The 23,169-nt window shown below is 51.1% G+C and overlaps 1 protein-coding gene across 2 annotated transcripts; it reads right to left on the reverse strand.

Moving 5' to 3' along the window:
• Positions 1-975: 975 nt before the first annotated feature.
• On the reverse strand, positions 976-22,765 carry BAG3 (BCL2 associated athanogene 3). Of its 2 annotated transcripts, none has more exons than XM_014464567.1 (4): positions 22,673-22,765; positions 6,362-6,688; positions 4,587-4,982; positions 976-2,319 (listed from the first exon to the last, which is right to left on the reverse strand). In XM_014464567.1, exons 1-4 carry the CDS (start codon positions 22,748-22,750, stop codon positions 1,501-1,503), a joined length of 1,620 nt encoding a protein of 539 aa, XP_014320053.1. In that variant the 5' UTR covers positions 22,751-22,765; the 3' UTR covers positions 976-1,500. The 2 variants fall into 2 exon arrangements, with proteins under 2 accessions (XP_014320053.1, XP_023618400.1); XM_023762632.1 differs by lacking the exon at positions 22,673-22,765 and adding an exon at positions 22,591-22,632.
• Between the last annotated feature and the right edge of the window lie 404 nt (positions 22,766-23,169).

Consider the following 23,169-nt stretch of genomic DNA (forward strand, 5'->3'; position numbering starts at 1 on the left):
TTGCAGGCTTGACCCCCAGTGGGGTGTGTGCAGGAGGCAGCTGATCAATGATTCTCATCAGTGGTATTTCTCTCCCTTCCTCTCTGAAATAAAAAAATACACGCGTGCGCGCGCACACACAAACTAGAGATCTGGTGCACAAATTCGTGCATGGGTGGGATTCCTTGGGATGGCCTGCGGAGATTGGACCCCAGCTTGCACCCCCAGCCCTGCAGCCCCTCCTGGCACCCTGCCTTTGCCTGGTGCAGCCCCCTCACCTGCTCCACCATCCCACCAGGCCTGCAGGGCATCGATCGCGGCTGGCCGCCCCTCAGCACCCACCCCCACTGCACCTCAGCACCTGGGGGGTGGCCCCGCACCCCGTGATCTGGCACCGCCCATTCACCTGCTCCACCATCCTGCCACCGTTCTGCTCTCATCTGCTCTCCTCATCGGGCCGGCATCACCTCCACTGCTGCCCGCACCACGCCGCCCCCTGGTGGTCAACGCACGTCATAGCGAGCGGTGGAACTCCCGGTCGAACGACTGCGCCAGGGGACACCTTGCATATTAGTTTTTATTATATAGGAGGGTTATTTTTTAAAGATGACCCCAAGACTCTGAGAACATGTTCCCAACCCCCTACGACCTGGACTCCAAGGAACACTTTGGCCAGCCTCCGCAATACTGGGAGCTGGTTCCCTGTGTAGCTTGGTGGGACCCGCAGATGGTCTGAGGCCAGGTAGTCTGAAGAGGCGTGGGACACACATCCCATTACCTGAGTTCACAGCCTCGAGTCTGCCCAGGATGCAGTGTAATCCGAGGCTGAAAACTGACCAAGACTCATGTTCTCATGAGCTGGGCCGGCAGAGATGGTACGAACCCCAGCGCAGGCCTGTAAATGCGCCTGCCGTTTATTTTTACTGAAGCCAGCGAGAGACCATCTTGATGATGCCACTCTCTTCAAAGCTTTACAAACCACAAAAAAACACCGAGTCACATTATTACTTTATTTTCCTTTTTTAAAATGCAACATTAAAGTCATCCAACATACAGAAATTCCTATGGCCCTTTACACATTTTGTTCTCTCAAAAGTTAGGCATTTAAGCTTTGAGATGAAGAAAATCATCCCATTTAAAATGGCAACATTTCTGAAAAACAGGTTTCCTATTTGTGATGGGAAACTGACTTCCCATCGACTCCCCCCAAAACTCCTCCAGTCCAGAGCTACAGGAAGACAGTTCACAACCCTGGCTAACGTGGTGCCCATGCACAGAGGGCCCCAAAGCAACAAGCGCTGTTAACCTTATAAACAAGCGACCTCTTTATTGTACAGCATAAGAATACTGGAGAAAAGCATCATTTCCCTTTTAACCCTTTCACTGTTTTGCCTCCACCCAGGTTACTGCGTACCAAGCGGCTATGAATAGTAAAAACCTATTGATTTAAAGTCCCTGAAATGCATGCAACTTAGAACTTCCTAACGCACACAGTCAGTTCCCAGGCTCCAAGCCCGCTTTTTATTGAGATGGTGGTGCTGGGTCTCCAGCTGTGTCTGTCGTGCTGCCGGGGTTTGGAGGGGCCGCTGCTTTGGCATCTGGCTGCTGGGCTTCGGCTTTGGGATCTTCCCCATTTCCGGCACTTTTCTTACCCTTGTCTGCTGCCACGGCCCCCATGATTTCCTGCAGTGGCGGGTCGCTTTCAAGGGAGCTGGGCTGGAATTCGTAAACCTGGACTTGACCTGGGACATCGATTGCTTTCTGTTCAAGTTTTTCCAGGATGGTCTGAACCTTCCTGACTCCATCTCTCCTGGCCTGGCGGACATCAGCTCGTCCTTCAGGGTCTACCGAATCCAGAGCCAGTAGCTCTTTGGTCAAATACTCTTCGATCATCAGGTACTTTTTGTCCGTCTTCTTACCTTCGAAGCTGTCCACAGCCTGCTCCAGCCCTTGCACCTTCTCCAGGATGGCTTCCACTTTCAGCACACCTGGATGTTTGCGGGGTGCCCCAGCTTCTCCTGGCTTTTGGGGTGTGGCTTCTGCTGGGGCAGGGCTGGGGGCTGCCCTCTCTTCTGCAGCCACATTCTTGGGGGATGGGGGGACAGCAGCAGGGGCAGGGCTGGGAGCGGGGCTGGGCACCGGAGCAGAAGGAACCTTCACTTCTACCTTCTCCGAAGGAGGTGGGGGCTTCTGAGCAGCAGGCTGGGAATCCACCTCCTTTCGGATCACTTGAATCGGGATGTGTCCAGCAGGGAGGTCTGAACCCGCTGGGCCGGGTCTGCTTTCTGGTTTGTTTTCAGGTTGTGGGACAAAGGAAGATTCTCGGTGGGTCATGGGCTGCTGAGAAGAGGCAAGGACACAAAGATATTTTTAATAACTGGCTGAGAGTCACAGGATGTTGTTCGTAGCTAGCATAATACTGATTAGAAAGCAAGCTGGGGAATGGCTTTTTTTAAAAGTTTAACAGTACAGAGATTTTCAAAGTCAGTAACAGCTGTTACAAAATAAACATGCACTAATCACGTGTGACCAAACCATGGGTCATGCTCCCATTCATCACCTTGGCCTATTTATTAGTCTGTGACCTCTCCCTGGATTTTTCTGTAGTTGGCATTCTTAGGGCAATAAAAAGAAAACCAATGTAATTTTCAAAAAGGAAAATACTAAAAGCTCATGCTGACCACTGAGCTAGTTGAGCTCAAAGCAGAGTCCTGGGCGACTCAGACTCTCAGGTGATGCAGCTGTGGAGGGTTAATTGCCACTTGTCCCCTTCCTTACGCTGTGGGGACAGTCCCTCCTCCGGGGTGATCTTCCCATCTCCTGTTTCAGAAAAGTTCTAATTTCTTTTAACCTATGACAGCCTAGTGGTTTCTGCCCAGAATGACATCTTTTTTGAGACCAGGCAAGATGCCCCAGATAGTTAACCCTGTAGGAACTTTGCTGGGCACGTCTGTGCCAGAACTGCCACTCAGCGGTGCATTTCTGCACTGACTTCCAGTTGCACAGGCCTCGGAGAGCCTCTTTAACGTGACTGTAAGTTAGAGCCATCCTGTTTTTAATGAGCTGTGCTTAGAACCAAAACATTTGGCTCTTCCACTTTAGGTGAGTATCTTAAATCCCTTAAGAAACCCACACCCAATTCCACCCACTGGGAAATAAGAATTGGACATTATTTCTAAAGTATTTCCCATTTAAAATACTAAATTCCACTATAATGTTCAGTTGGCTCAAATCCTTACAAGCCTCCAAAAAGGGATCTTTGAACAAGCTATCTGGGTGGATGGGACGACTATTGGTCTGGACCTGGGAGTCTTCAGTGGAGACTGGGGCAGGGGTTCATCACAAACAAGGCTAATCAAGGGAAGTGAAACAGGATTAAATATTATTTTACCATTTATGGGGAACATTTGGGAAAGACTAGAGTTTTTCTAGCTCTGTAAATGGGCACCTCTTTCCTGGGATTAGAGCCCGAGGAAGTACCTGGGGGGCACTTTGCTGTCTGAATGCCAGCAACCTCCTTTTCCACCAAATCTCTCCTGCCAACCCAGACACCCTCAACGTTGGGCCTTATCACTCATGAACCAGCCACATGTCTCTCTGGGTTTTAAAATAACGGCTGGGCCCAGCCGGCATGACTCAGTAGTTGAGCATCAACCTATGAACCAGAAGGTCAGGGTTTGATTCCCGGTCAGGGCACATGCCCAGGTTGCAGGCTTGATCCCTAGTGGGGTGCGGATGAGAGGCAGCTGATCAATGATTCTCTCTCATCCTTGATGTTTCTCTCTCTCTCTCTCTCTCTCTCTCTCTCTTTTCATCTCCCTTCCTCTCTGAAGTCAATAAAAATGTATTAAAAAAAAAATAAAACAAGGGCTGGGTAAGAAGTGATTTTAGAAACATTTAAAGGGGATTGCTTTACAGCTATACTCTTCAAAAGGTCAAGATCACAAAAGCAAAGAAAGATGGCCAAAGAACTGTTTTAGATTCCAGGAGACTAACGAGAAATGACTAAGGGCAGTGCTCATGATCCTAGATGAGATCCCGGGACGGGGAATTGTGATAAAGGAGATTTGAAAATGGACAAATGGACTGTGTATTAGATAACAGTGTTGTAAGGTTGTGACATTTCCTGAATCTGATCAATCTATTGTGGTTCTGAATGAGAAGGTCTTTCGCTTAGGAAAATATTTACTGAAGTAGTTAAGGATAAAGGGGCATGATATCTAACAACTAAATTTCAAACAACCGCAATACATAGGGTAAGATAAATACAGAGAGAAGAAATGACAAAGCCAACAGCAAAACGTTAACAGTGAATAAGGGTGAAGGATATTCCGCCCAGCTGTTTCCCACTGTGGTGGTTGGAGCCTGCCCCCAAGGCAGACGCACTGAAAAAAGAGCAAAAGCTGTAGAAAGCACTGAGGGTGTACAGCCAGCCTTGGTCCTGTATTACTTAGTGACCAGCCATTTCAGGATCTCACTTTCCCCTGTTACATGTGTGGGACCCAGGGAGGCCTGATTGGGGGTTGGGGGGTCAGAGAACTTGCACAGAGCTCCTCGCCCCTGAAGAGATGCTGCCGTAGCTAGTCTGGCAAGACCAACTCTCCTACCTGAGGCCTGTTGACCACGGTCTGCACACGCCTGGGCGACGGGGAGTGCACTGGTGTGCTGCCTCTGGCTGGGGAGCTCTCCCGGCTGGACGCACCCAGGACAGGCGACCGGAATGGGGATGGTGCCCGCCGGGGCTCCCCCTCATCCCCCTGGATCTTGTGGTACACGGGCTGGTGGGTCTGGTATTCGCCCTGCTGAGCTGGGAGATGGGTCTTCTGGGCCTGGTGGAAGGGCTGGGCTGCCGGCCGGGAGACGTTCTGCTCGTGGATCACAGGGATGGGGATGTAGCCCCGGGGGAGCTGGTGGCTGCCCAGGCTGCTCCTGCCGGAGGAGGGGGGCAGGCTGGCCGAGGAGGACGAGGACGAGCAGTCCGAGGTGGCTGGAGACTGGGATCGCTGCAAGACATAAAGGGTAGAGGTGTGACCCCATACAGGACCCTCTGCCTGGCACTCTGACCCGCCTCCATTATGTGCTCAGGGCAACAGGTCTCACAGGACCTCCCATGTGTAAGCCTTTGGTTTCAAACTGTAGTGTTTGGGCTGAGAGCCCTGCAGTCAAGAGGCCTGGGTTCCGATTCTTACCAGCTCAACCGCTTCTGTATGGGCCCACCACACAGAAAAGAGCACCCTCTCCCTCACTGGGCTGGCCTGAAGCCTAAGTAAAACAATCTGTGTATGTGCTGGGCACAAGTCCCACAAACAAGAAGCGCGCGACACATTGTATTTGTTATTATATGTCGCTTCGCTTCCTTTTTCCTGTTAACCCTTTCCCTGCTAATCCACAGAGAACTCAGCTGGGCACAGGGAGCTGTGTCCCCCGCGTGGCCCAAGACAGGCCAGGCCCTTTCCCTTCTATTCACACAGGAAACCAGGAGGGCGTTTCCCCGGCCGACTTCTGAGGGTCCTGCTGGCACAAATTTGTTAAGATTTCTCTGATGTGTCACTTCTGGTTTTTACTGCAAAAACATTACACGTATAGGTGCTGCTTCTCCAAGAAACGTCATGCGCCTCCCAGTGTTCTGCATTAACCATGGCTTTTTACCCCCAAGCAGACAGCGGAGCCAGACCCCCGGAACAGAGCCGAGGGAGGCAACCCCAACGCTGGGTGCAGACACGGGGCGAGCATTCGTGCCTAAGACTGTGCCAATGTCTGCAGCCAGGAAAACCAAGAGGACTTACCGCTCAGGAACCCTCCTGGGTCCACTGGCCCTCAAATCTCGGCTAAGCACCGATTCAGAAGTAGTGGCTTCAGCCTTAAACCCTATCACAGAGCAGCCGCCTTCCTGACCCCATTTTGGATCTCCGTTCAAACCATGGGACACTGTGAGGGCAGCTATGCTGTCTCATTTTCATACCAATATAGGTCCAAGCAGTTAATCCTTCTCTGTAAGCATTGAACTTAACTAACAAATAGCTCTGTTTCTGAACTAGAAAGGCCAGTGAAAGGAGCAGCAGATTAGGAACCAGACTGCCTGGCTCTCTTCCTAGCGATGACACATCTGGACCAAACTCCTTACCCTTCTGAGCCGCAGCCCCTTAACTACAAAAACGAGCCATGATCCCCGCCCACCTGAAACACACCTGTCCAATGCTGGCGGGCATGTGGGCTGTCGAGCTGGCTTTGCTGGGTGACCTCTGCTGCTGCAGGCCAGGCCCAGATGCCCTGCATTTTATCAGGTGCCAGGCCCAGGGTGCTGGCAGAGGCTGATGCCAGCCTAAGGAACACAAGACTCCCAGGTCGCATTCATAGGCCCAAGAGCCAGGCCCCTCCTTACCTCGGGTCTGTGGGAGGCTGGGGGCTGGGCTGCCGCAGCTGCTCCCGCCTGTCCACACTGTTTGTCGGGCTGGGTGGCTTCCGGCGCTCCCTGCAGGGGTGACTGGGACCTCTGAGGAGCCGCAGTGGCGGCCTCGGTTCGGAATCGCTGGGCCCCGGGCTGGGGAACGGCAAAGAAATGGTGCGGCGGCCGGCTGTCGAGGCCTTCGTGGAGGACAGGAATGGCGATGTAGCCTGGTCGGAGCTGGGGGTACACAATCTGGCCTTCCCTAGCGGGCAGCAGCCGGGGGCCCTCCCGGGAAGGGCCATTTGCAGAGGACGGAGTGTCCTAAAATCAAAGGAGAAACACAGACGGTTAGAAACTAGGATGGAAACACTTCTGAAGAGGAAAGAACATGGTGCTGAGCGCCCTCATCTTCCAGAGTGATCCCGGCCCCCCAGCACCAGCCAGCTCGGCCGGGCACAGGAGCACAGCTGCCCCCCACTTCTGCCAGAGCCCCCTTCCCTACAGAGGCTGCTCTCTGGCCAGCAGGTTAAGAATTAGAGACATCAGGGGAAATCAGACGGGCCGAGGTATCTGCTGAGCACAAGAGAGGTCTCCATCTCCCACTCTGGGAAGGCAGGGTTCGTTTCTGGGGCAATCAGGCAGCACCGTGTGCAGGAAAGCCACTGTCTATCCCCCAAACCTTCGGGGACCCAGATGCGAGGAGGTGTGCGGAGGCGTCCATCCCAACTTGCTAAATCAGAGCCAGCTTCTCTGCTTCTCAAAGGTCCTCCCGGCTCAAGCCAGTTTGGCGCAGTGGATAGGGTGTCAGCCCTCAGACTGAAGGGTCCTGGGTTTGATTCTGGTCAAGGGCATGTACCTTGATTGCAGGCTCGATCCCCAGCCCTGGTTGGACGTGTGCAGGAGGCAAACAATCGATGTGTCTCTCTCACATGATGTTTCTCTCTGTTTCTCCCCCTCCCATCCACTCTCTAAAAAGGAAAAACATCCTCGGGGGAGGATTAACAACAACAACAACAAAAAGGCCCCCCGGTTTCCTAACAATGCAGAGTTGTACTGGCCTCAAACACAGGCCACAGCTTGGAGATCTTTGCAGAGAAGGGGCAGCAGGAGGAGGCTGCCTTCTCTGGAATATTTTCAGAACAAGCTCCGAGAGAGAGAGAGAGAGAGAGAGAGAGAGAGAGAGAGAGAGAGAGAGAGGGAAAACACGAGAACACACAAGGAACACAAGCCGCACAGGATGAGAACAAAACCCAGGGATTATATGTGCTGGATTTCTGATGCCAACAAAGCCTGCTTGGTGAGGAGCGGCTGGGGTCCCCCCATGTCCCCTCAGGAAGTTCTCCCTTTAGTGGCCTGGCTATTTTGGGAGCTTGGAGAAGGCCAAGTTCCAGATGTACCACAGAGAGATCTTGTTTCAGATGACAAGGCTGGCCAGTCGCTCACCGGGCAATGTCACTTCTCACCAGGCAGAGGCTGGGCAACCGAAGCCGGGGAGCCCCAGGCTCTGGGTCCTGCCTGTCTCCTGAGCTTTACATAGGTTGGGGCTGTGGATTCGTGCCACTTACTGGTATGCACATCCGAGGGGATCAACTATTAAGAAGGAGAGCGATCCCCACTTCAGGAGGCATCTCTGAACCGGGAACAAACGCCCAAGGCTGAGATTCTAGGAGCTTGCTGGGTGTGTAACTCGGCTGCCAGTGAGAGAAGCTAAGGGCCGGTCTGCATTTGAGCGACGGACACTGTAATTCTGCCACGTTTCTATATTTGTGTGCACCAGTGGCTGACCCGGAATTTAGGCCTTTCAAGCCCATCGATGCTTCCCTCCTGCCGAGCCCCCGCCCAGGGCCTCCGGCACCCAGGAGAGGCAAGGGTGTCGCAGTGTCCTTGGGGACACCAACTGAAGGCACTCTCAGATTAGAATGCCACGTGCTCAGGGCAGCCGCATTATTTTAGCCTGCTCAGTTCTGAGGTCACCCAAGAGCAGGGAATGCGTCCAGGTTTCACATTCAAAATCGAATTCCTGCCGTGAGACGGGCACCAAAGGGAGGCAGCAAGAAACACCAGGAAGCCCTGTGCTATGTGGGGTTGGAAACACCAGGAAGCCCTGTGCTACTGGGGTCTGGACAAGTCGTGGGAGGTCTGTGCTGGCTGCCCAGGGGCACTGCCTCCTCCAGGAAACCACAAAAGCCTCACGCATCCGCACACTCCACGGAGCTGAGCAGTCAGCAAGCCCCCATCCACCGACTACCTCCTGGTGAACGTCCTGCTACTGAGGTGCTCGGTACGATGAGCGGCCAGACCAGCAAGTGCGATCCCTGCCCGCTGGGGCGTACCCAGGACAGGTCAGCCCTGGCCGGTGTGGCTCCGTTGGATGGGTGTCGTCCCATGAGCCAGGAGGCTGCTGGTTGGATTCCTGGTGGGGGGCGTGCAGGAGGCAGCCAGTTCATGTTGTGCTCTCACATCGATGTTTCTCTCCTTCTTTCTCCCTCTCCCTTCCTCTCTCTCTAGAAATCAACAAACTATTCTTAAAAATAAAATAAAAGGTTTAAGGCTGCATGAAACAAATGGGAAGCCCCACTACCTGGACAGCACGGGAGGCCCTGCAGATGGGAGACGTGTGGGCAAACACGTGGGCTTTTCCAGTTCAGATGGGGCTCCTAGAGGGCGACGCTCATTCTGATCTCCATTAGTGACAGTTCTGGGACAATTCTCTTAACTCCGTGAGCCTTCCTCCCTTTATCCAGAAAATGGAGCTAGCAATGCCCACGTCACAGGACTGCTGTGAGGTTTTATGAGAGGTCCAGAGGATGGGATGCCCAGGAGCCGGAACGCATGTGAGTTCCCGCCCTAAGTAGGCATGCGAGTATGCTACTCACACCCCACAGTGTCCAAGGAATCGAAACTGAAGGACAAAGTTACAGACGGTGACTGGAGTCAGAATGGTGGCTGCCCCGGAGGAAATGGTAGGGGCTGGGGAGTCTTGAAAGGACCTTTTGAGGGAATGGAAATGCACTCTGTCTTGTTCTGGGTGGTGACACATGGTGCATGCCTACGTACAAATCTACCAACTACGAACTTCTCTGAAACCCCCCACCCCCATTGCCCGTTCCCTGCCACATTCCGCCTACACCATCAGGCTTTCACAGGTGAGGCTGCCAACCCTCCCCCATCCCCACGGCCAGCAGTCAGCTGTGCCTCCAACTCAGACCCTTCCAGGGCCTGGAGACCACAGGCCGGGCTGAGGCCGGGCTCCTCCTGGGGAAGCCCCTGGATCCAGGAGGCCCTGGGGCCGGCCTGCCAAGAGCTGTGCATTTTATGCATCTCACTGAATAATTCTGCACCTCAAGGATAGAGAAAAGGCAAGGAAGTGGAATGTTGCCTGCCCGAGGGCTGGACAGCAGGCTGATCCCCAGAGCCGATATTCTGCCTGGGCCTTGGAAGAGGTGCCAGTCGGGGTCAGTGGAGGAAAGCCTGTGGTCACTGGAGGCAGGTGTGGGTGTCAGGGCAGCACTGAGAAGGGGGTGGCCCTGGAAGGTAAGTGCTGAGGTGAAAGGCTGGAGAGGCCCCATGTCCTCTGTGTGTGAGTTGCTGACAAGTGACCTCACCAAGACGGGAGGAATCGAAAGGAGAAACCAGGACATGTCAGGAAATAAGAGAAGTCAGGGGAGAGCTGGGGACAAGGGCATGACCCGGGAGGAAGAGGGAGGGAAGGGGCCAAGACGCGAGTTCTGAACCTGGACTGGTTGAACAATGGTGCTGCCGCTGGCACAGGTGGAAGGCAGGGATGGTTACGGGCGGCCGGAGTATGCTGCTCCTGCAGTGCTGAGGCCTGCACTCCTGGCTCCGTGTGAATGGAATGTCCCCTTTATCCATTTAATAAAACACCACGGTGACAGAAGGAGCCTTGACTTGGGGTGGTGAGCACATGATACAATATACAGGTAATGTATTATAGAATTGTACCCCTGAAATCTGTATAATTTTATTAACCAACTAGAGGCCTGATGCATGAAATTCGTGCAAGGGTAGGCCCTCACAGCCGCCCCAGCTGCTGCCTTGGCCCTCGCAGCCCCAGCTTTGTCCAGAAGGTTGTCTGGATGGTCATTCTGCTGTTTGGTCTAATTAGCATATTAGCTCTTTATTATATAGGATGTCACCCCTATACATTCAATAAAAAAATAAACAAGCAAACCAAGCAGCTCTTCATGAGCCTCAAGTCTAAAAGGCAGTGCCTTCCCTCCCACTATGGTGGGGTTTTGTTTAGCAAATCACTGCTTTAGGTAAATTAATAAATCACATCAGTTTTACAGAGCAGACAACTAAGTACGTCCACATGGACGGAGAATTAAACCTAAACTCCCGCCTGTAACAAGGTCTGTCCAGGAATTCGGACCCACCTTCTAGGGTGTCTCTCACTAGGGCCTGATCAACAGCAGTGGTTATAACTAAAAAGCACCGTCCGAAAGGTCATTAAATTGCCCTTTCTAGCTTCTATGGTGTTTTCATCACAACACAGTAAAAAATAGATAATATTTTTTAAATTAAAAAAAGTTTTAAAATATGTAACATTTATGATCCTCCTAGAATATGACTCAAGTTCTAGCCAAGTCCAGAAAAAGCCTATTGGTTAAGCCAGAAGCTTTCACAGACGACTCACTATCTGCCACCCTCTGACTTCAATGGGGACCCCACCTCCTTGGGGTTCTGTGTGATCATGTGATAGGGACTGAGCATGATCACATGATAGGGGCCAGGCATGACTACAGTGACCAAGCAGATGAGGGCCAATCCTTGCCTCATCATGACCTGCCTGTAGCTTAAGGAGTGATGATGGCACCACAGGAATTATTTTCTTTCTTTTTTTATTAATCCTTACCTGAGGATATGTTTAGAGAGAGGAAGGGAGGGAAGGAGTGAGGAAGGGAGGGAAGAAGGGAGGGGGAGGTAGAAAGGGAAACATCGATGTGAGAGAGAAACATGGATAGGTTGCCTCCCGTACGCGCCCCCGACCGCCCCCGACGGGGGATGAAACCTGCACCTTTCGCTGTACAGGATGACACTCCACCAGCTGAGCAGTCCGACCAGGGCAGGAATTGTTTTCCAGGGAAGCTCAGCTCATTATCCTTATCTTTGGCCAAAGACAAGGAATACACATACATACAAACCCAATTAGGAGGAGGGGGTCAGTGGGGGGAAAAGGGGACTTATGTAATACTTTTAACAACAAAGAATTATTAAAAAAAAAAATTAGGAAATAGCCAACACCCTGACTTCGCTGCTTCTCTCACTGCATTAATTTATAAATTCATAAAATTTAATTCTCCTTCCTCGTCTGCACATACAGTAAAACCCTCCGAGGTGTGTCTCAGAGAGCACCAAACAACTCCACGAGGCAGCCAGGACAAAGCAGGAAGACCTACCCCAGATGAGCCACAATTTGCCCTACTGAACACAAGGTAACATTATTAGAGAAGCCTGGGGTTGGGATCTGAGCTTGGGTGAGCCCTGGAATTTACATAAGCCTTGTTTGCTCAACAGCACATCGAAACTTCATTACTTGTTTTTAGTCCCAATGTGGGTGCTAGGGGACAGCTAGGGGACGTGGGAGGAGACTGCACTGGGTCCTAACCCAGGTTCTGTCCTAACAGGTGTGTGACGTAAGCAGCTCACATCCCCTCTCTGGTCCTCAGTTCCCTCAGCTATAGAAGGAAGGGGAGGCCCAGATGTTTTGTAAAAGTGTTTCTCAGACTCGGAGGGCGGGGGGGCGGGGGGGCTTCAAAGCACCCAGAAAATGCAAACAAAACAAAACCACTAAGCCCAGCCCCAACCAAGTCTGATTCAATAGGCGTGGGACGGCCACCAGAAGTGCACTGAGAAACACTGACCCAAATGAAGTTCCCTCCAGCACCGCCAGGCTCCGTGGCCTCCGATTTCCCAGGTCCCCACTTGTGTAGTTCGTATCTATAAAGCTCAAAACAAGGAAACGGGGATTTCACAGAAATCTAAAGAAGGCTACTCCTCCTGCACCCAGTTAAGTCATATCCGAAGGTGCCTCGTCAGTACAGCCCATCGGTCTCATAAATCGTATCAGAAACCGCTGGAACTCCTGGTGCCCCTCGGAGAAAGCTACTGAGCCCGCAGGACGCCTGCCTTAGAAGCAGGGCAGGAACAGCCCCTGGGCACCTGCAAGGCGCATGCTAATGGCTACTGGGGTGTTACACATGCAGCGCCTTAGCTGCTTTGGGGACAACCGGGGAGCAGGGTGTGCCTCGACCCATCCACAACTGGTTCCCTGTAACAAAGAGTGACCTCTGAACCCTAAAAATCTGTCCCACTGCAAGCCCCCAACCTCAGCTCCACGGTACAGCACCCTGTGGGCTCAACACCTGCCCAGCACAGCTCCCATCACTGTGGTCTGAATGGAGGCGACAGCAACAGGGGACTCTGAGGACTGTCCCGGAGTGGCTGACAGCGCTGGAGTCTGAAGGAGGACACAGATGCTAATAACCCGGTTTTCAGGCCGGAGTGGCTCGGTTGTACCATGTGCACTGAAAGGCTGTCAGTTCAATTCCCAGTCAGGCCACATACCTGGGTTGTAGATTAGGTTTCAGGATGGGGCACGTACGGAAGGCAACTGATCAATGTTCCTCTCTCTCCCTCTGTCTTCCTCTCTCTCTAAAATCAATAAAAATATACATTAAAAAAATAAATGAATTAAGTAGTATTGCTATCCTATATAATAAAAGGCTAATATGCAAATAGACCAAACGGCAGAATAACCGGTCACTATGATGCGCACTGACCACCAAGGGGCAGACGCTCAATGCAGGAGCTGCCCCCTGGTGGTCAGTGCACTCCCACAGGGGGAGCTCCGCTCAGCCACAAGCAAGGCTCACGGCTGGAGTGCAGCGGCAGTGGCGGGAGCCTCTCCTGCCTCCGCAGCACCACTAAGGACCCCTGGGGAGATGTCCGGCTGACGGCTTAGGCCCGTTCCCAGACTGTGAGAGGGTGCAGGCCAGGCAGAGGGACCCCCTCCCAGTGCACGAATGTCATACACCGGGCCTCTAGTTTGATACAGAAATAGTTATTTGTATGCCCACAGCCAAACTCAAATTCCTTCAGTTCCCACTGGATTGTGATAAAGGGTCTCTCCCACGCCTCCAGCCCTGTTTTGGGCATACAATAGGCAAAATCTGAATAATAAGTGAAGGCCACACCCACCAAAGTCTATTCATACCAAAGCCTATTTCCTCAGTGGCCTCATCAGTTTGGTAATGAGCCTGTTAGAGTTAGAAGCCCCTTATCTAAGTCTTAAGAATACTGATGAGCAAGGGGGCCATCTTCTCTGCTGAGAACTGTATCTAAAGTTCCATGACCTGGAAGCAAACACACCAGAAACAACTATAAGGACCGGAGCCCTAAACACCCCTCTCCCTCCAACAGGCCGCAGCCAGCTGCTCTGAAGGGGCCTACACTCCGGACAACCTCATCGCTGAGAACCCACACCCAACTTGCAGTGACTGTGGCTCCTCACACACTTGCTGAGACCAAGCCAAGCCAGGCTGGGGCAGGGGGACCTGCTTGGGAGCAGAAGATCCGTTGGTGTCCCCCCAAAATCCTCAGTGCTTCCCCCACCAGCGGAGTGATTTCCAGGCTTGGCACCAGCACCTCCAGCTACGTTTTCCCTGCCGGAAGGAGTGCTCAGGCTCAGAGTCAGCTCCCGGCCTCCCAGTCCCCAGCCCCTAGAGTCCTCAAGGATTCCATGCAGATGTGGCCCAAGGTCACAGGGAAGTTCCTGCAGAACCAGGCTGAGTACTCTGGTCACCAGGCTCCCAGCTCCTGAACTCAGAGCTACAGGAAATCAAAAACTACTGACCTCCTCTTCAGGGGGGGAAGAGGGAAGCAGAAAGAGTAGAAGCACTTTTTTTAAATCACCTAGAGCCTGAATCACAGATGGAAAAGTACCTGAAATTCCCATCCCAGGAAACAGACTGTCTGAAGTTAGATAAAAGCGACCTCCTGTTACATTTCCATGGGTTTCTCAAGCACTTCTCTCATACTGTGGTTGAACACTGGTCAATCAATTGGCTCTTCCACCTGCTAGAAGCCAACCACAAAAGTGTTTGCTGGTATCAGGTGCAGGGCTTCAGTTGACACGCATTTTGCATAAAACACAATTTCCCAAAAGAAAAAAATCTCCAGTTCATCAACGGTGGCTTAGAGAACCCCTCTGACTGATGGTGGCAGTCTTGGGGGGACTCTCCCCCCCACCCTGGACACTGGTTGAAGGAGCGTCAGTTCAAGTGATCCGAGGGGGATAAGAGGAGGAGGCCATGCTTCTGAGAAACAAGACTTCCCATCTACCTGCGAGCCGACAGACCCAGGTCCAACCAGAGCTGTCTACCGCGTGCAGAAGTCAAATGCCTACCTGAGCCTTTCTGAGGACTGCACACACGTGGCAGGTCAGGCCCTGACTCATCACCTTCCCTACACCATCCCCCAGGATCCTTCTGTATGCCCATTTTACAGAAGGGGAGACTGAGGCTCTAAGAGGATAAGTGATTTATCTGAGACCATTAGCACCTGATACCAAGACCAGGATGTGTTAACCCTTTCACTGTTACTGCCACACCTGTACGCAGTGGCTAATGTCTTCAAATCCATCTTCCTGGGGTTAAATGCAGCAAGAGAGAAAATGCTTCATTTTGCCTGGCTGAGCTGGGCCGAGGCTCAGACCTGGAACATTCAGTTCCAGTGTGCTCTGGGCCAGGAAGCCAGCGCTGCTGCTGAGTCACTGCCTGGCTGAGGCAGGGCAGGGAGACAGCGAGAGTGAGGGTGCTGGGCTCACTTGAGTCACCACATTTCTACCCGGGCAGGAGAGCTGGTCCTGCTCGGACACTCAGGATCCCCAGGACTAATCTGGAGGATTCAGAAAATGAAGTGGCCGCCTTCCCTCCTGCACATGCATGGGCTTTCATTCATTCAGTGTCTAAGAAGAATCTAAAATAACTGGGCAACTGCCAGTCCACATTAATGAACTGAGGAAGTTACTGGTTTGTTCTTCAGCAGGATGCTAAGGAATCTGCAGTGGGAAGTCTAGCTCAATCGCTCCGTACTGGGAGCTCTTGGGAGCCGTGCTGTTTACGGGCTCCCGATAGAGGCAGCGAGCAATCTGCAATCCCCGGCTTTTCTGAATTGACAGTGAATAAGCAGCTCACTCTGTGGTGTCTGATCTCACTGTCGGCCACAGGGGGTAAGAAACTATCAGAGCGCCGGGGCTCTCTGTGCAGCTGTGGGTCTGGCAGTGATTGTCAGCAACCAGCGTCTCCAGCAGACCCGCTCCAAGGTGCTGTGTCACCGGTGGGGACACCCAGAAAGAGTCTCTACAGACCCAGAAGAATGAACCTAGGGCAGTGATGGCGAACCTTTTGAGCTCGGCGTGTCAGCATTTTGAAAAACCCTAACTTAACTCTGGTGCTGTGTCACATATAGACATTTTTTGATATTTGCAACCATAGTAAAACAAAGACTTATATTTTTGATATTTATTTTATATATTTAAATGCCATTTAACAAAGAAAAATCAACCAAAAAAATGAGTTCGCGTGTCACCTCTGACATGTGTGTCATAGGTTCACCATCACTGTCCTAGGGGATCAATACTAAAGCCTCTATGGAGAAAAGGCCATTCAGAAATGTGATGAAGGAGAACATTAAAAAAAAAAAAAAAGGAGGAGGAGGAGGGAAAGAAAGGCGATGAAAAGGAACCAGCTCTCGGGGACAGCCTGCCTCCTAACCCAAGAGGTGCAGGAAACGCTCGGTGGAGAATGGCAGTGAAGGGGGCAGAAGTGCCCTCTATCATATAGTGTCTATGTGGCCCTTAACACCATGACTGCAGAGAGCGGGCATCAGTGAGTTCAGATGGGATGAATGAGTGAGTGAAGACACGGCCCATCTCCTAAGCTCAGACCCAGGCTCAGAAACGAGCCAGCATTTCTCATCCGCTGCACAGAGATGCCATCGGCTGCTGATTACTGGGGCTGTGCCTGGCGAGCTCTGAGTGTGAAGGACTTTCAAGAAGGCCCACTGGGGGCAAGTCTGTCACCCCTGCTGGCTGCCGGGTGGGGGCAAACCTCTGGCCACACCAGCCAGTTCCGTGTTGTCTCAGCTGACAGGCCTCAGGCCAGACACACCCCCTCTCCAAGTCTGTTTTCTCATAGAGAAGGTGCACCTGAATGTTTCTATTTTAGAGAGCTGCTTTGAGGATTTAAAGAGATAAGGTTTGTGAAATCACCCACCAGTGTCTGGCACATCCGTATAAATATGAACCCCAAAAATATTGGGTTCATGCCTTCCTAAAGAAACTCTGATTAAGCTTTTGCAAGCTGCCTGGCTTCCTGAATAGGTGCCAAGCCCCTCCCTGCAAGAAATCTTCATAGAAATATGCGAAGATTCTATAACCCCAGATATTGCACACAGTCGTGCAATGCCAAGGGGGGGGGGGGGTTAGCTCCCACGTCTGCCCCAGGAGGGGATCTGGAGCGAGTCTAGCTGTGAGTCCGAGAGCTGAGGCCGAGGAGAATCCTGGGGTGCAGACTTGATTCGGGAGCAATGGGGAGCCGGCAGGGGCTGGAGAATTCCAGGCAGGACAGGTTTCTTCCGGGTTCATCAGCACTAGTGGGTCCTCACAAGATTCCTACCAAGCAAGGCCTTTGTCTTACACTTCATTTTTTCTCTGTAAAGTGTCTTAAATATTTTTGTTGTTGTTGTTAATCCTCACCAATGGACATTTTTCCATTGACATTTTTTTTAGCGAGTAGGGGGGGGAGAGACAGAGAGAGAAACATCGATGTGAGAGAGACATTAATTAGTTGCCTCCTTCACGCACCCTCATCAGGGCCGGGAATCGAGCCTGCAACTGAGTACGCGCCCTTGACAGGAATCAAACTGGAGACCCCTCAGTCCATGGGCCGATGCTCTATCCACGGAGCCAAACCGGCTGGGGCAAGTATCTTAAATATTTAAGAGCCAGGTTAAACCAGCAAAAATGTAGAGAAAGAGTAGATTTGGATTATGCACAGCTTTCTATTCTTGATGATAAACGTCAGATCATTTTCAGCCGTCAATAGGAAATGATAAACATGTAGAGTGGCTTATGTAAGGCAACCGTGTGTCATTCCAGGAAGGACGACAGCGCTAATCAAGCCTCATGGGAGGTACGAAGCTTTCTGACTCACAACCAGCCCAACAGCATGCAGCAGCCTAAGCCTTCCCGGCCCTGGCTAACGTCAGCCGCCGCCACGCCACCGCGGCTGTGTACAGACTCTACCCTCGTAAAGGGCAAATCTACTGGGCGAAACGGGGGACAAGTTATGCTCGGGCCTTGCCTAAGCCTAACACAGGCTGTTCTTTAGCGGGGAAATGAGGGCCTTGGCTGAGCTGGACTTTAAGGCATCTGGCCAGCTCTCTATCCACACTGCTCATCAGTCGCAAAGGAATCTGCAACTCGCTGGAAATTCACAGGACAGAATGGCCACTCCCTCCCTCACTGCTCTGATCCTTCCAAGCGGCAGAGCGCTTGCAATCCACCTGCAAAGAGCAAAATGACCTCATCTTCAAGGAAAACCAGGAGGCTCTGCCGAACCTGAAGCAGAATAAATGGAGTCTCTACTTCAATCGTAACTCAAAACGTTTCCCATTTCCTCTGAAAGGATGTCTCTACCTCTCCCGCAGGACCTGAGGATCATCTGTCAAATTATGACGGGCGGGCGGGCGGGCTTCTGCTGGAGGGCGAGACAGGAAGGAAACACTGGAAGGAAACACTGACTCGAGCTTTCTGGGGGAGCAGGAGAGTCTGGGAACCTCCCTGAGCCTGACAGTTCCCCACACCTGGCACCGTCACCCGCCAGCTCCATCCCTCCCCACATCCCCCCCCCCCCCCCGCCCGTATTCACACTCCCAGAAGCCAGGCACTGGGGAGTTTCACTAAGAAGGAAAATGAGGGATTCCAGAGCCTACATGCAGGCCTACTGTCCTCTCAGTAACAATCTGCCACCTCCTTCCCCCCAAATGAGATCTATGCCACTCAGTGACTCCAAATGCAAGCCTGGCAGATTCAAGAATCATCAGGAAAGCTTTTCTGAGTTTCAGGTTTCTGGGCCCTACCCTGAGCAATTGGGATTCAACATGGGGTGGGGATAGTGGGTGACACAACTGGAAATCTGTGTTCTTAAAGGTTTCCCTGAGCGCTGGCCTGTGTTGGTCAGTGGTTAGAGCGTCAGCTCTCACACTGAAGGGTCTCAGGTTCAAATACCGGTCAAGGGCAAGTACCTAGGTTGCAGGTTCAATCCCCAGCACCGGTCGGGGCACATGCAGCAGGCAACTGATTGATGTGTGTGTGTGTCTCTCTCCCCTCCTCCCTTCCACTCTAAATATCAATAGTAGGGGCTCGATCCCCAGTGTGGGACATGCAGAAGGTAGCCAATCAATGATTCTCTCTCATCACTGATGTTTGTATCTCTCTCCTTTCCTCTCTGAAATCAATAAAAATATATTTAAAAATCAATGGAAAAAATATCCTCAGGTGAGGATTAACAAAATAATAATCTTATATATATATATATATATATATATATATATATGGCTAAGTGACTGACCGTACATACATCCGACTGTCCAGCCGGTACATATGACGTGCACTGGCAATTTAAAAATAAACGTTGACTCCCACATGCATGATACATGTAAAGCTCTCGCTGGCGCCAATCGCATGCATGGGTTTCAATCTGTCATTGTTGATAGTGAATTTGGTTGTTTTTGTTGACATTCTGAAGCTGAAAGAAAGCGGTGGCATCAACAGAATATGTCTGAAGACCAACTATTGGCACAACGTACCTCTGCCACTTCATCTCTGCCACTTCTATTATAGAGAAAGGGCGAATAGCGATATTAAAATATTTCTTCTAATTAATTTCCTCTCAATGTGAACGAATCCGTGCACTGGGCCACTAGTAAGAATACTAATAATAAAAGCTTCCCTGGAGACTGCCATGCTTGGAACTGTGCTGGAGAGCTAGGCAAGCCCTGCTCCTGGAGGGCGGGTCTCCCTCTGGTCCCAGGGGGTTGTGACAGAGCAGTGCAGCGACACACTCCAATGGAGTTGGCCATTGTTTACTCAGTGAGAACCCAGAGGAGGGGCTGCAAGGGAACTGCATCTCCTGACTCCAAAGCGAACGCCAACCTCTCTGCCAGGGAGGCGGCTGGACTGGTATGAACTTGCCGGAGATTAGTGGGAAGCCCATGTGGGCAGAAAATCGATATCCAGGAAGACTGCAGGTGGGAGGTTCACTGAGAGTGGAGCTGGATAAAGCCCAGCGCCTTTGCCTCCAGCTGTCCCCCCTCTGCACTGAAGGGCAACACTGCTTTCACTCCCCCCTCCCCCCGGAAAAATGGGGATAAAGTCACTCTCACCACCCCAGGGGAATGTGGGAGGATCAACTGTGAGAAGACAGAGTAGAAGACGAACTGAAAGCCATTCCTTTATCAACATGGCTCAACTGTAAACACTCCCAAACGGTCTTCCCCTAAGAGGGCAAGAGGGCGTTCTCTGTTATTCCTGCTCAGTGAATAGCTCTCGGTTGACTGATAGCATCTCCAAGGTAAGGATGCTTGGAGGGTCCTCTTAGCTCAAGCTCAGCTCCTCCAAAACAGCCCTTGGTTTGGTGCCAGGGCCCTTTTCTCAGCACGCACTAAGAAACCGATTTCTGCCCTGGCGGGTCTGGTTCAGAGGACAGAGCGCCGGCCCATGGACTCAAGGGTCCCAGGTTCCATCCCAGTCAAGGGCACATGCCCTGGTTGCAGGCTCGATCCCCAGTAGGGGGTGTGCAGGAGGCAGCCAATCAATGATTCTCTCTCATCATTGATGTTTCTATCTCCCCCTCTCCCTTTCTCTCTGAAATCAATTTAAAAAAAAAATAAGATAAATTGCTCAGTAGTTAGAGCTCAGGCCCGTGGACTGAAGGGTCCCAGGTTCAATTCCAGTCAAGGGCACATCCTTTGGCTGCAGGCTCAATCCCCATCCCCCGTCAGGGTATGTCAGGGAGATAACCAATCAATGTGTCTCTCTCACATCGATGTTACTCTCTGTCTCTCCTCCTCTCTTCCACTCTCTGAGAATCAATGGGGAGAAAAATATCCTTGGGCGAGGATTAACCAAAACAAGAAACCGATTTCTCATATAAAATAATACTGAAGGGCTTTCCATTGTATATGGTCTGGAGTAGGGTCTAAGTAATATAAGTGAAACTGAACTAGTCATCTAGGTATTCTGTGTATATCCAAACACAGATTCGAAAGCAACGAAGCCCAAAGAGCTAATGAACTGGATGTTAGTTTTCGCCTTATGTGTTGGTTCCGTGCTGAGAACTCGCAAGTAATTAACTTGATAAGAACTCTTTTCTTGAGTTGATCACAACCAGCCATCACCATTCACGTAATCACAGCACAGAAATCAGCCACCTGATCCTTGGCGATCAGAAGGACACAAAAATAATCAAGTATTCCAGCCCGCACACTTAAGGGCTTCCTACAAATTCAAGATGCTTCTACCTTCTTCCCGACAGATACACTGCCTCTACTCAAGGCTTTCTGGTGTGGTTCTCTCTTTGCTATTAGTATTAGCTGAGAGACCTTTGCAAACACACTTCAACTCTCTGAGTTTTTCTTTCAATATAATAAAGAGGCTGAGCTAAAAGATCTCTAAGGACCTTTCAACGTTAAAATTCAAACTTGAATTTTCAAGTCAACTTTTCCAGCGTCAGACTTCTGACTTAGTAGCTCTTATTTTCTATGTGTTGAGAAGAAGAGTAATTCAACCTGCTTTTTTCCACCCTCACACGCTTTATGAAACCACAGCCTAAGCCATCCATCGGATGGGTACACAAAGATCTCAACTTGCTGGGTGAGTTTCATGTTGAAAACACAGTGCTGGCAACCTGGGTCTTATACCGCACTCCTAGTGGATATGTTCAAACTTGACCTTCACTCACAACAAAGGGTGCCAGCAAATTGACTGTCCCTGTCTCTATAGGAAGGAAGCCTGAAAATGATTGGTTTTTTAACCACACTAAAGATTTAGCCCTAGCAAATTTGGCTCAGTGGGTAAAGCGTCAGCCTGGGGACTGAAAGGTCCTGGGTTCGATTCTGGTCAAGGGCACATGCCTGGGTTGCAGGCTTGATCCCCAATAGGGGGCGTGCAGAAGGCAGCCAATCAATGAGTCTCTCTTATCATTGATGTTTCTATCTCTCTCTCCCTTTTCCTTCCTCTCTGAAATCAAGAAAAATATGTTAAAAAAAAAGAAAAAGAAAAAGAAAAATCTACATCCACACAGACTGCAGTAACAGAGCTGGTTTGAAATGAGCATTAGTTTCACCCAATGATGGGCTGAACAGACAGACAGACACACACAAATAAACGTATAATTATGGCTCTTGTACTAATTACAGCCGCTTGTACTAATTTTCAGAAATAAATATACAATTAATTTCTTATAAATGTAAGTTGCTGAATGTACAATATCTCATCATTGGGCACTAGAATTTTATCAATATTTTAAAGAAAAAAGTTCATAAAATAAAGGTAAATAATATCAATCTTTCTTCTAAAATAATAGCTTTTAAAGCATTTTCAACTTTGTGGATTTTTATGTCTTCAAAATAACTTACCAGTCCTTTAGGGCTTTTATGTTCATTTTGTCCAGAACAGCATTTACAGTTACCCTTTAGGTATATTTACTTTTTTGTTTAATCCTCACCCGAGGGTATTTTTAACTGACTTTTTTAGGGAGAGTAAAGGAGAGAGAGAGAGAGAAACATCGGTTGCTTCCCCTGACCAGGAATTGAACCCAATAGAACCCATATCTTTTGGTATACAGGACGGCACTCCAACCAACTGAGCCCCCCCGCCAGGACTAAGTATATTTCCTTCTGAAAAAAAAAAAAAAGAGCTCAAATTTATAAATAATTGCACAATTTTTTGTGCAATTAGTTATAATTTTTAAAATTAGACTCATTTCAATTTCTTTTATTTTTCAGACTGCCATGCTCCTGAGGGTTAAGTACTTATCCTTGCCTATATGTAAGTGGAGCATACTTCTGCTGTGCTCACCAAAGTATTCCTACTCGGTTATTTGTGTATTAAAAGCGAGTCCTAGGCGTTTTAATACCATAACAAGGAAGGGAATGGATGCCATTTCTTCCCCGTGAGGCGGTGTCGTGAGGCGATGGCCAGCTACGAGGCAGGCTCACCTCCTCGGTCCAGGAGAAGCCTGTTTTCAGCAGGTCACCCCGGAGCGGACCCCCGCTGGAGGTCTCACACAATCCCATTTTAATTTCAAATCGAAAAAGGAAAGAAAGGAAGGAAAAGGGGGAATGTGTTTACATGCGTCTCCCGAGTCACTGCGTGGGAGCCAGGAGCCCGGCCGAGGTACCCCTGGACCGAGTCGAGGAGCCCGGGAGGGGGACGCCGCGCCCACCACCCCGGCTTTGCACGGCCCTGGCGGCCGCCGAGGCGCGGCCGCCGAGCGAAACCACCACCTCCCCCCGGGCGACCGGGCGGCGACCGGGCCTGGCCCGGGCCCGGGGTGCTGACCAGGCCAGCCGCCCCTCGCGGAGCCCGGGCCAGCTCCAGCCACCGGCCCGCAGACCCTCCAATCGAGCCGGTGGACGGGACCGGACGCCACCGCGCGGGACGCACTTCCCGGCCGACCCCCGGGAACAAAGTCCCACAATGGGCCTCCCCCTCG

This window comes from Myotis lucifugus, unplaced genomic scaffold (assembly GCF_000147115.1).
Source record: "Myotis lucifugus unplaced genomic scaffold, Myoluc2.0 scaffold_255, whole genome shotgun sequence".
NCBI lineage: Eukaryota > Metazoa > Chordata > Mammalia > Chiroptera > Vespertilionidae > Myotis > Myotis lucifugus.